The 13,282-nt window shown below is 44.1% G+C and overlaps 1 protein-coding gene across 1 annotated transcript; it reads right to left on the bottom strand.

The window, feature by feature from the left end:
* Positions 1-215: 215 nt before the first annotated feature.
* Positions 216-12,670, bottom strand: lrp3 (low density lipoprotein receptor-related protein 3). The gene is made up of 7 exons (XM_018697467.2): positions 12,401-12,670; positions 8,344-8,482; positions 8,051-8,256; positions 6,748-7,364; positions 5,994-6,466; positions 5,542-5,674; positions 216-4,682 (listed from the first exon to the last, which is right to left on the bottom strand). The coding sequence occupies exons 1-7, from the start codon at positions 12,459-12,461 to the stop codon at positions 3,807-3,809; spliced, it is 2,505 nt and encodes an 834-aa protein (XP_018552983.1). The 5' UTR covers positions 12,462-12,670; the 3' UTR covers positions 216-3,806.
* Positions 12,671-13,282: the final 612 nt, after the last annotated feature.

The following is a 13,282-nucleotide window of genomic DNA, read 5'->3' as shown; positions in this document are numbered from 1 at the left end:
TGCTAATACGCTAAACTAAGATGGCAGCTGTGGGAAACACGATACCTACATCAGCAGCATTGTCACTGTGAGCATGTTGGCAGCTGATATTAGCATTTAGCTAATAGTACAAAGGTGATGAGTCACTACAAATACAGTTAAATTACTGACAAAATATTGCAAATAAAGTGATAAACCCTTTTGTATTTTGTTCATCAAAGAAAAAAAAATCTACAAACGATCACCAGCTTGAAGTTTATTAATTGCAGGCACAGGAAAACAATGACTAATAAACAGAAAGCTGTTATGTAGCATTACAGGGTTTTGATCAGCAAACCCCACAATGTCATGGTGACATCTCTCTTTCGGCACAAAATATACAAATATAGATCTCAAAATGAGAGAAATGCCTTTATACAAACAAAGTATATGTCGACTTCAGCCTTTGACGGGGAAAGAAGCTTCAAAATCAGACAGCAAGGAGAGGGGATGTCACTATCAGACAACCTGGTTCAGTAGCACGACACTGTCCAATGGTCTCGATCCAGTGTATTTGCCTGTGTGTAAACTTGTTCACCCCGTCAGCGCTCATTACATACAACACATTTTAAAAACCGCTACTAAATCATCTTCTACAATATGTTGGCTACAATCCACACTAGACTAGATTATTGAAGACCGTCATTAAAATAATAAGAATAAACAAGAATCTCAGATTATCACTTAAATAAACATGGAAATACACTGAGTTAAGGTCACTGAGAGACACATTTCCTTTTCCCTAACTCCCCTGCCATAATAATCCCAGAGACAAGTTTCCTGATGCAGTAGTGCACTGTAACTCCATAGCAGTCACTTGTACCAATTACATGTCATATCATAAATATATGTTCAGATATACGGTCAAATCTAATCTCTTCAAACATGTAAACCACAGCTGTGACTCATGAAAATGTCCATGATCATTACAATGGCAAGGAAAAATCATTAAGGCATTTATAACAAGGACATACTCTATGCAGATGTATAATTTCTTTTTCTTTTTCCGTCAGCAGCGAACTATTTCATCTTTCATCAATGTACTATCAAAAAAAAGAGCACAAGGTGTAAAACTAGGAATGAATAGGATGATTTAGGTTTCTCAACATCTCAAAGGAAGGAAAATGAATCAGGACAGGTCCTTAGGGAGGAATTGCTTAGGAAGGGGTATGGAGACATCTCTAATGGCACGTAACATGTAGCAGCTATTTATGACAAAACTTCTATAAGAAGGAAGCACATGAGGGTAGAATGGCACGTTCAGCTCACTTAAAGGAAAAACAGCAGTCAAGACAGTGTATTTAGTACCAAAACCTGACACTGCAGCTAAAAATCCACCAGAATTTGGCTTCTAGTCATTTCTTATACTCTCTCTGCCTACACTGGCTATCTGACTTTTCTGTTCGGCGTTGATATCCTGCAGTTAAAAAAAAAGGAAACGGGTACATTCTTTAAGTCCAACAGTGATTAGCAAAAGGTTACCAGTGTCGTACCTCGGAGAGACAAGCTTTACAAAAAGCCTTACACACTCAAGGTGACCAGGTTTGATCAAGTTCAATGTTTGTCAAGGCAGAAAGAGAAACACAGTATAAAGTAGAACTACTATAGGTCTCCACTGAAGACTGAAAAATAGAGGTCTTTGCTTTAACGTTCTGTCATAGAAAATTCCACAGCATAGGTATGATTTTCCATTGAAATGAACCAGCAGTCTGGACGTCTGCAGTGGCCAGTGCACAGTCAGCAGTACTGCGGAGATACCACTGGGATGAAAGGGACTCTATAGATCAGTGTTCTGAAGTGAGGCCGCTCTTCACGACATTTCCTGGATATGCACATAAATCCTTCACTGCACTGAGTCAAAACCAGAGCAGACACAAGTGACGAAAGGCTGGAGAGGACAGGTTGGGTTTGATTTCAGGAGGACGAGCTGAGCAGAGTTACAGACTTCACTACACTTGGACTCACAATCTCAGTTTCCATCTAAGATTGGCTTTTTACATTGGATGATGTATCAAGAGGAAAACATTGACCAAATTGATATCACTTCCAAAACATGACGAAAAAGCTCTTCGTGTTTGTTAAAAGGGGTCAAAGTACCACTGAAGAAGATCAGCACTGGAAACATATATGTTGAATAAATACTGACAAATGTTCAGCATGATTGAACTGCTGCATGATTCAGAGACACTGCACAGGAGTTAAAGGAATAGTTTGACATTTATGGAAACTATGCCGATTTGGATTTGATTTTTTTTTTTCCCCTCGGAGTTAGATGAGATGATGAGCACCGCTCTCGTATCTCATATTGTTAAAAATCAGGCTACAGCCAACAGCCTGTTAGCTTGGCACAGCATACAGTAACAGGGATGCAGCTACCCTGGCTCTCTCTTAAGGGAACAAAATGTACCTACCTGCGCCTTTGAGGCTCACTAGCTATCTTCAGACAGAGCCAGCCCAACTGTTTGACCCTGTTTTCAGTCTTTGACCTAACCCAAGCAAGGTGCCTTATATATTCTTTACAGATACAGGGTAGAGCTGGCAGTCTTCTCCTTTAACTCTGCGCCAGAGAGCAAATAGGAATATTTCCCATAATGACAAACTTTTGTCTTTGAGTGGTTCGAAGTTGTGTTTAGAAGGTAGGTCTGGTGATATTCAATCTTTTTCTTATTGTCAACAAATCCCAATGGAAATACCAAAACCAACAATGTATTATTCCTTCTAACAAGTACTGTTTAAAGTACTGATATAGCTTATCCTCTCTGCCACAGAACTCCATTTTAGTAATAAAACTATTAACACACCAATGAGCCACCACTAACACTCCCACTATTATAAACTGTCATTAATTTTGACTCAATGCCACATGCACCATCCTGCTGCCACAAACACTCATTAGTGCACCAAATGTGTATTAATCCACGGCTAAAAATAGTCCCCAACAAATGCTCTATTTACTCCTGTTTGAGTTATGTTTCTTGAAAACTACACTGCCCTGTTGTTTTAGAAAATGATTTGCCTTTGTAAGAAAAAAAGCAAGTATATGCACAGACAGGTGAAGTTGAAAAATATAGACAAATGGACAAACTCATCATTGGCTTTGGCCTTTTCATACAATTTGTTGACAATAACAAAAATATTAAATATTGCCAGCAGCCAATCATGACTGTCTGGAAATATCACACAATAACAACTGCAACACTACCTCACACAATAAAGTGGAAATAAGACAGAGAAGAGGATCATTAATCTGATAAATTCATGTGATCACTCAACAGGCTTTTACGGTTCACAGTATATAGCGGTGTGTAATGGCTCTGGGTAACGACACGAAGGCTGCTTTGGCAAACATGTTGCCAATATTGTATTGGTGTTGGTGGCCAGAATTGAGTGTGATTTTCTGGTATGGGCTCATGATAAGTTTATATTCAAACAGGTTAAACAGGGAAGTCTGTTTGCTTTTAATCAGTATGAGCCCTGCACAAAAAGATTCATGATGCAGGCCATAAGCTCTACCAATGCTGGTTTTTATTTATCTTAGTTAAAGACTGCATGTGCATAATTTTGTGCATATGCAGATGTTAAAGCATTCAAGGGGCTGAATGGGCAGGAGATAATTACATTTATTTTATTTTAATTGATACTATACCTCCTCCATGTGGGGGGCTACAGGTACGGGTATGACCTCTGGATCTGGTGGGAACATACTTCAAGGACACTTTTGCAGTGCAGATTTCGTCAACACCAGGTCTCAACAGAGCGAGATGATGGAGAGTATCTACCTAAACCTTTCAGGATGGCGTCGTCTCCCTCCCTGAATCTCCTCCCTCATCACTAAGGGTCCTGTCGAACCTGCAGAGCCTGCTCTTGCCCTCCCTCCTCCTCTCGTCCCTGCTTCTTCTGTCCCTGCTTCCCGGGACATCCACGGTAAAGTGGAGGTCACTATCCTCTGCTTTCACAGAAGAAGACAAGGGCTCAGCGGGCGAAGTCACCTCTGGGCCCTGTGGGCGAGACTGGGCTATTGGTGTTGGGGAGCCACTGGGAAACACAGGGGGTGAGATAGGGGACAAGGGTCCTAGAGGGGAGTAACGTCTCAAGGACACGCCTTTAAGGTTAACTGCAAGCTCCAAAACCAGTTTCCTAGATGCACGGGGGTGGCATTGGGGTACAGAGGCTTCCTGAGGGGTGGGAGGAAGTCTGCTGTGGGCTGAAGAGTCACTCTGACTAGCAGTGGGATGCTCAAACTGTGGAACCCTGGTGCCTTCCCTGCTGACAGGGGATGGTTCCTCGTCTTCTGGGCTGTCCACTGACTGCAAGGAGAGAGGTGAGGCGGGGCTCTCTGGCGTGCAGGGCTGCAGGTCCACTGTGGCTGAGCAGCAGGAGTCTGGCAAACCCACTACATCAGCCTCATCCCCAAGCTGATCCCTGGCCCTGGCCTGTGGCCCCTGCTCCCCCACAGTTCGGTAGCTGTGGAGCCCCAGCGTGATCTGCGTGGATCCAGGGGGATCCAGCAGTGGGGCGTGACCCCTGGCTCTCCCTCCCCCGTGGAACAGGCGACTCCACAGATGGCCGAGACGCCGTCGAGAGGAGGAGGAGGTGGAGCGCCGCGTCGAGTGACGTCTGATCTGTCTGCGCATCGCCAGCCGCAGGTTCTGTAACATGGAGGCCTGCAGGAGGGGGAAGGCAGACAGAGGAAGACACAGAGGAAGTAGAATTCTGCTTCTGTCTAACTGTTAAGTACAGTTCACCAGATGAAGTGGCCACTTACAGCCCTATTCTTGTGCCGGTGCAAAGCAGGCAGTAGTGTAAATGCAATGCAATTTTGGTCTATTTTTGTCCTCTTGCACTGCTGTTTCCAGTCAAAGCTGTAGTTTAGGTTTGATGGGTTGTGACGTTTATACAGTGAAATCAGCAGACATCCTCAGGATAAGTCCTGACCTCCATAAAAGCTGTTGCTACATTTTGATCTTAATCCCAGAGCTTTAAACTCAAAAAACAATTTCCTCTGGATAACAACATTACTTTTCTGTTGAGTAAAGAGGATGATTTTACATGAATCCATTTTGCCCCTCAAATGAAAGTAGTAGCATTACTGCACATATGGTAGTGTATTCATGTGACTGAGTTCAGCATCACTAATAGTTGAGAAATATGCTTGTTCACTTTCATGCAGAGAGTTTTGTTTGTTCAATACAAATTTAGAGCAAGCAGCTGGTTAGCTTAGCACAAAGACTGGAAGTGGAGGGAAACAGTTACCCTGGGTCTGTCCGAAGGTAACAAAATCCACCTGTCAGCACCTCTTACCCTCATTAAGTGCACAAAGAAATAAGAATAAGCCTCCTCTGGATGAAACAGAAAACGCAGTTTTTACATAGATCCCGGTACTAATGCTAAGGTAAGTTAACTTTAGCACTGTAGTGTCATATTTGCCACAGAGATATGATAGTAATATTAAAGGTTTGTCACACTTGTATACTCAAAGGTAAAACACGTCTCCCACAGTGTATAATTATGTGAATGCAGTACCTGGGTGGGGCTGTATACTGGGAAATCCTCCACTGGAGGGATGAGACCTTGGGCGATCAGCTGACCATAGGAGGGGGGAGCCTCTCTCTGAACAAACTCTGCCTCCATGCGAGTCATCTGAGTCTCAAAAGCTCTACAGGGGTGAGAGAAAGAGGAAAACGAGGTCAGAAGGAGACAAGAACTGGAGTGTTGAGAACTGGAGTTAGTGAAAAAGATCAATCTTCTGCACCATCAGCAGCAACAAGATGCAATGATAGACTGTATCTGTGGACTTCGCCTGACCTAGGAGAAATAACATATAAAATAAAATAAAAATATCTTAAGTGTGTTGCTATGGTGACAGATTATTTCAGACACAAAGCGCTTAATAAGTCAAAAGGAGGAAGAAAAAGTAAGGAGTAAGCAGTAATAAATGCTGACTAAAAAAAAAGACAGAGATGTTGTGTCCCCACCTGTACTCTCTGCTCCTGAGTGAGTGCAGTTTGAGGGCACAGCCGAGGGCAATGACCAGCAGCAGACTACAGACCAGGCTTCCGATCAGGGCGGCGGTAATGACTTTCCTGGGCACTGCAGCCAGGCAGTCTCTCTCGTCGCTCCCATCTAAGCAGTCTTCCTGACCGTCGCATCGCCACGTCTCAAAGATGCACAGGTTAGTCCCACAGTGGAAGTTTCCGGGTTGGCAGTCGTAGCAGTTCTTCTCATCTGACCCATCCGGGCACCTCTTCTGGTTGTTGCAGCGCTCCGAGGCCGGGTAGCACACGCCGGTGCCGCCCTCGCATGGAAACTCACCGTCTGGGCACGTCGGGCAGGCCTCCTCGTCACGGCCGGATGGGCAGTGCCAGTAGCCGTCGCAGCGCTGGCGTTCAGAGTAGCAGCCCTGATCGCCGCCACAGGGATGCTCGCCAGGAAAACAGTAACCTTTGACCTGGGAGGGTCGAGGAAAAATACGTCACTGTCTAGACACCAAGAGGACGACTTGTACTGTGGTTGACTGATTGTGTTCTCTGCACAAACAGAACAGTTACTTTCAACCAGACTATTAAGAAAAGTGTTGATTCCTTAAGACAGATGGAAGAAAAAAGAAGATTAAAAGTCAGTAGGAGAAGCTTAAAGAGGGAGTTTTAAACAATAGGCTGCAAAGGACAGATGGAGAAGAATGAAAGGTTTTTCTTATAAACAGGATGCAGTATTTTCAGACTGCAGTACCTGGTAAGTGGCGTTGAAGCCATGTCCAGGGCTGTGAGGCTGGGCCATGTACAACACACTCATCTGTCCTCGGCTCGACTCCAGCAGAGCCAGGCGCCGGTTGTTATGATACGACAGCACCTGTAAAAGATGCTCCGCCTGCTGCAGCAAACCATCGTAAACATGCAGTGAGTCTCCGGGCCCGAGCTGCAGGTCCAGCTGCAGCACGATGGGTTTGGGGTCCTGGGTGTCCAGCAGCCAGGAACACCTCAGCTCTGTTACTGCGCTGCGATTAGCCCGGAAAAAATCTGGGGAAGCAAAGGAGCCGTAGAAGTTCCCCAGACGTTTGCCGCAGGTGGTGTCGGGGCAACCCAGCTCGTCTGTACCGTCAGGGCAGTCCCGGGCTCCGTTGCAGCGCAGGGTGGCAGGCAAGCAGCGGGTGGACTGGACCTCGGTGCACGACAGGGAGCCAAAGGGGCAGAGGCCGGACTGGGCCTCAGTGGGAGGGGGGGAGCAGCTACGCTCATCAGTGGCATCGCCGCATTCGTCCTGACCATTGCACTTCCAGGAGCGAGGGAGACACTTCCCATTGCCACACAAGAACTCATCTGACTGACAGCTGCTCTGGCCCAGGTGACCTGCAGAGGACAGAAATGATCAGACTAGAACTCTAGACTATAGCTCATTTAGCTGAGTGCAGCAACACACTCAGCACACGCACAGTTTACCTAAACAAATACACTTCATTGGCATTTAATAAGATGAAGAAGATTTAGCACATCATTACAATCATCATAACGTGGGAAAGATGCACATGCACAACACCTTGCAGAGGAAATCACTCCAAAAATCATTATTTGAATATTCTGTAAGGCCAAACACTGGCTAATGGGTTTAGTTCAGGAGTCTTCAGTGCTGTCTGGCAGCTAATCCCCACTTGTAATTCTGGCTGAATTACTATAAACCCTGATCCATTTGTCAAAGGCCTCAGCTGTAATTTGCTGAGCTGACTGAAAGCCAATATGAAACTGCTGAGAACTTAGAGACCTGGTCTGTGGACCTTGATCAGTTCTTAGCAGGCCAAAAGCTGACACACAAATTTTCATTAAGAAATTACTGCATGCAGACACGAAAATGGAATATTACAAGCCATCAGGCCATCATACTTGAAGCTCTGTTCATTTTTACTTCGCCTTTACTGACAATTTTACTATTTATATTTCAAATTATTTACATTTTGTACCTTTTAAACTATAACTTTTGATTCACTCAGATTAAGGATTGGACAAAAGACAATCCAAGCATCCTCTTTCATCAAGCTTACCTCTGATGTAAGAGAGGCGGAAGCCCTGGGCTTGCCCAGAGCTGTTGGCCTGAGAGTGGAAGAAAAGCCAAACACGCCCCCTGGTGGAGATGACGGGTGGAGGCAGCACGGAGCCGCACAGCCTGGATTCCCCATTCCACGTAGGAGACAGCAGGAGCCAATCTCCCAAACAATTTCCCGACTCCGCCAAGTCAAAGTTACGGAAACTAGGACGGAGAATTGATCGTTTCAGAAGCTTCCTCAAAAACAAATGTCATGTGTACGGTATGAAGTGTACGTGTGAGTGATTCTACCTGATGGTAATGACCTCTCCCTGACCTCCCTGGATATGCCAGCTGCAGTTGACTCCAGCTGGGTAGTTTAAAGGCCAGAAGGGGCTGTAGATCACACCCCTCCGCTCTGTATGGACCTCCACCCGCTCGCTGCAGCCTGCTGGGTAACAAAGAGACGGGGGAGAACTTGCATATTAGTGAGGTCAGTCCTCGCCATCCTTTGGTAGATGTTTATGTGTCACTGACAAAACATCAACCTGGAGGAAGTATTATTATTTTACAGTGTCACATCTGGTTTCATTTTCCTACAGTCATTATGCTGCAGTTGTATATTTAGTTAGTTAATTACTTAGCATCTTGTCTTTAGCCTCAGACCCATGCATTCATTATTCAAATTTCCTGGTGCTCTTATTCAGCAGAAATTAAAATGAGCAGAGGCAGAACTTCAGTGCCTTAATTAGAGAATAATGCTGCCAATATTCTATATCTTTGCTATTTCACACATTAGACAACGACGCGTGAGTCAAGTCTGTCTGTTGCACCCAGGCTCAATTGTTCCTGCTGAAGGAACAAATGTAAATCTAGTCGTAAATATATGTGTTTTAGTTTATTTATAAAGCAGAATCATTTATTATAAAAGCTGGGCACTGTAGCTTTTGGCAAACTACTCAAACAAGAGTAAACAGCAACGTTGGGAACTATTTTCATCTGCGGATTAATACACATTTGGTGTGCTAATGACTATTTCCGCCAGCACTGTGGTGTGTGTGTTCATGGTATTGAAGGAATATGTCAGCAAGTGCATCAGTGGGGCTAATAGTATTTGAACAAAACTGGAGCTGTGTGACACAGAGGAATAAAATATATCAGGCTTTGGCTGCTCAGAAAACACTTACGAGGAGCGGAACGATTCTCCAAATCGGTTGAGCGCTCAATTTCTGAGCCACTGTTCTTACATTTTTAGAACTGTAATTTTGTGATTTACATGTGTTATAGTGTTAATTGTGAACCCACTGCACCTGCAATGGTGGCAGTGGGTTGGGGGTAATTGTGGTTCTGTCCACCCATATGGTGATACAATATTGTGGATGTTTGTTTCACAGTTTCAATCTCAGTTTGAGACTTGTTTTTAAAAGGAGTTGTTGACAATTAGAGTAGTACAAAATATCTAGAATTTGCATATGTATCACATCTCTCAATCTGTGCAAACTTTTACCTACAGAATGTTTTATGTAACTGAGAGGAATCCTCGCCATGGCGAATTGTAAAGAGGGAAATTACACTACCTTTCACAAGAGAGATATCATCTGTTCCTTTATTCACAATGAAGAGTTATGCATGCTCAGCAGGATCCATACTGCTACTGCCAGAAAACTACACACACACACACACACACACACACACTCACACACAAACTCTCTACTTCCTTCAAACCTGGAAACTCCAGCACAGCGACAGTAATGCATTAAAAGACGTTACCACGTTGCTGCCTCAGTCTTCGAAATCGCACACACTGTTTTATACAGTTCTCATCTTTTGACTCTGATCGGTGCAAAAACCTTAAAACAATCCCTCGACAAGACAAATGACCTAAGTGCCTTTCAGGGAAGTTTTGTGCTGATCACATGGGCGCCAAAACAGGAGCAGTAGCAGTCAAACTGGCAGCCAAGGCAACAGCATCGCCTGCTGCCATCGCACCATTGCTCCAGGGAACAGCACAGTGTGAGGTGGCCAAGAGGAGAACCAGGAATAGGACACGGGCCTGTGTGGAGTGCAGGCAACGAATCCTGTTGTTGTGTAATAGGTGAAGACGTCAAGATGAGGGTTTGGTTTTTGATCTGAGAATTTGATCGCAAGCCGTTTGAACCAAATAAGACGTATTCATCGCCTTAAAAGGGAAGACATTTTATTCGTATTCACTTCTCCTCTATTCTCTTTCTTATGCTGAGAACAAGAATACAGAGCAATAAGTTCAATGTTTAATCATCTCATTACTGCTTAATGCCACAGCAGGAATGAAACGCATGCAAGAAAGAAGCTGTTGAACAAGCCTCTTAATTAACCAGAACCATAGAGACAGAGCATTAGCTGAACTCTTTAATGATGATTATCCAACACAAACACACAGCACAGAGTCTGCTCGGTCGGTTCTGCTGAGTGTGTGCGTTTGTTTCAAGCTTTCTTGATGAATCGGTGTAGTCAGCAGAGTGAAACGGGGAGGCGGGGGAGGAATCATTTAGAGCTCTGTGATGGATATCGACTACCCAGACATGGCTGGCTTAGCACGCGCACGCGCACACACACACACACACACACACACACACACACACACACACAAATGAAGCTAGACTGGACCAAGTTTTTGATCACAGTTTTGATTGCTTCTGACCACACCACATCAGATGGTCTACATTACAGTCAGAAAGCTGAGAAACCTGATGGTGGCTGGCTGGACAAATCAGCACGGGATAAATCTTCAGGATCTGCGGTGAAAAGTTAAATTCACTGGTTTTTAGTCTCATCTTCACGATCACGTGAGTCTGGCTTGGTTAAGCTGCTGAAATTTACCTCTGCCAAACCTGCACACAAGTTCAAATAATTTCACTTTGGCTCACTTTGCTGACTGCGGCAGCATGTATTCAAGGAGAAATCCACTGTACCCACTACCTCTACCCACGGCAGCCTCAACAGACCAGAATGCACTGCAGCTACGAGTCATGTTGTGTTTTGAGGACCGGGTGCAACTGTAGCTTTACTGAAGACTCTGAAGGATCCCTGCTCTTCAACTGCAAACAAGTTAATGAAAATAATCTGAAGGAAGAAGATGCTGCTCTGTTGTAAGGTCTCACACCAGAAGAAGGCTGGAAACCAATGCAATACATTATATTTTGATGAGCTCATTGTAAATAAAAACCAGACAAACTCAATTAAAGAACAAGAACCACAAAACTGTATGTAAATAGAGAATATGGAGTAAATGTAATCGGTTACTTTCCACCACTGATACTGTACAGAACTGAACAGAGTACCTGAGAGAGGAACAGGTGAATTCAGTTTTTAGTTTTAGATTTCATTTTGTTGTATTACAGCGTTGAGCCCTGACAACATTTAATAACCCTGTGCTCTGAAAGTGTGTCAAGAAAATGAAATTAATAGATACTGTCCTCACTATAATAAACATCAGGTTTTCTGCTTCCTCAGCGGAAAAAGTCTGCAGCTACACACAACACTCTGTGTGTGTGTGTGTGTGTGTGTGTGTGTGTGTGTGTGTAACTTTGATCTTACTGGTACTTTGTGTGCAAAAGGTGCTAGGTCAAACAAGCGCAGACATGCACTTGGGGATGGTGTGTGTTAGGTGACTGTATTTCCCAAGAATCCCTCCTCCATGTCAAAAACACACACATGAAAACACACATATTACCCCTCTCCTCTAAAATGTGTGACAGTCTGACCTGTCTTGGTTTGACGCCCTTCTCCTTCATTTTCATGCCAATAAACAGAGGGATATGATAATAGAGAGAGGGGAGGAGGGAGGAGGGGAGAGAGAGAGAGGGAGTCAGAGGGATTGACTGGCTGCAGAGAAGCAGTGATGTAATGCTGATAGCAGCATCGTGAAAGAGCATCCATGTTTCCACACTAACCCTGATCATTTACCCACCACAGATCAATACCCCCCACAGGTTTCTGCAGAACGATAGCCTCGTCCTCTCACTCCATCCGATCACAACAATGAAAACATTTTGTCTTCATCTGTCGTATCACTTTATCAAAGTGACACAGGAGAAAGCAGCGGGCAGGACAACATCCACTACTACCCGGGTGTGAACAAGAGAGATTGTCAGTATCAGGAGCTTTGTAAACTACAGGAACTTCAGTGAGGATTTTTTTAAAGGTAAACAACCACAAGGAAACATAAAATCTGCTCAGTTCATTTTCCTGGATAATTGGCATCACTTGTTCACCACCATATTCTCATCGGGTGAACGGTACAGATATGTGACAAAGAAGTGTGCAGATCTCCATTTAAACATCACAGTGTTGTGGATGCATTGTGTGGGGGCTTTTTTTTCTCCCTCACCTGCACAGAGCAGAGCAGAGCGGAACCACAGCAGTCCGAGCAGCAGCTCCGTCAGTCCCATGGTCCGGCGGGGACGTCTGCTATTATCTCGGACACAATCTCCCCTGTTTGTTCGACATCTGTGTCCTCCGGCCGAGCTCCCGCATCTGTTTTCAGCTCAGACACACCGTGCACACCGAGGGATCCTCGCTCTGAAAAAGCATTGTGTCCTTTGCAGCGACAGCCGAGACACCAGAGTTAAGTTAACTACAGAAAACCAGGCGATTTCCGGTTAATGGCTTCAAAAATAAAAGCGACTAACTGGCAACATTTGGAGCAACACCAAACCGTTAAAGGAAAGCGTGCATCTGAGGACATATTTGTTGTAAATCCTTATTCAGGTGTTACTCCATAAACTTGTGTCTGTGTGTGTCGTCTATTAGGGAGTATAAAAATATGATATGTATCCGAGGAGGGGCTAATCTACAGATACATTTACATGCCTCATCTCAAACATTTCCCTGCTTTAAAAACTTTTAAAAATATGCAGAGCTAACACAAAGAGCCAGAGTCACTAACATTAAATAAAATTATAAATGTCAACCACAAAGCAACTGATTGTATAAGTCAATCCCAATGCACCTCTGGGACCTTTACAAGCTTTAGTCTGGCACATCTGTGTCAGCTTTGCACATCTGAACAAATGTGTAATCAAAAGGGAAAAAATAGGCCTACTAATATGTCTATTTTTTTCTTTCTCTCTTTTTGTCAAGAAAACGAAAGTGAGAATATATCTAAATATTAAAATGAATCATAAAGGTATTAAATCAAAATGTGAATAATGGAACAAGGAGATGAAATTGACACTTATGCAGTGCAAGTAGTCCACCGCAACAAAAACAC

This window comes from Lates calcarifer, linkage group LG2 (genome assembly GCF_001640805.2).
Source record: "Lates calcarifer isolate ASB-BC8 linkage group LG2, TLL_Latcal_v3, whole genome shotgun sequence".
Lineage (NCBI taxonomy): Eukaryota > Metazoa > Chordata > Actinopteri > Centropomidae > Lates > Lates calcarifer.
The sequence above is the reverse complement of the archived record's forward strand: the minus strand, read 5'-3'. Positions and strand labels throughout refer to the sequence as shown.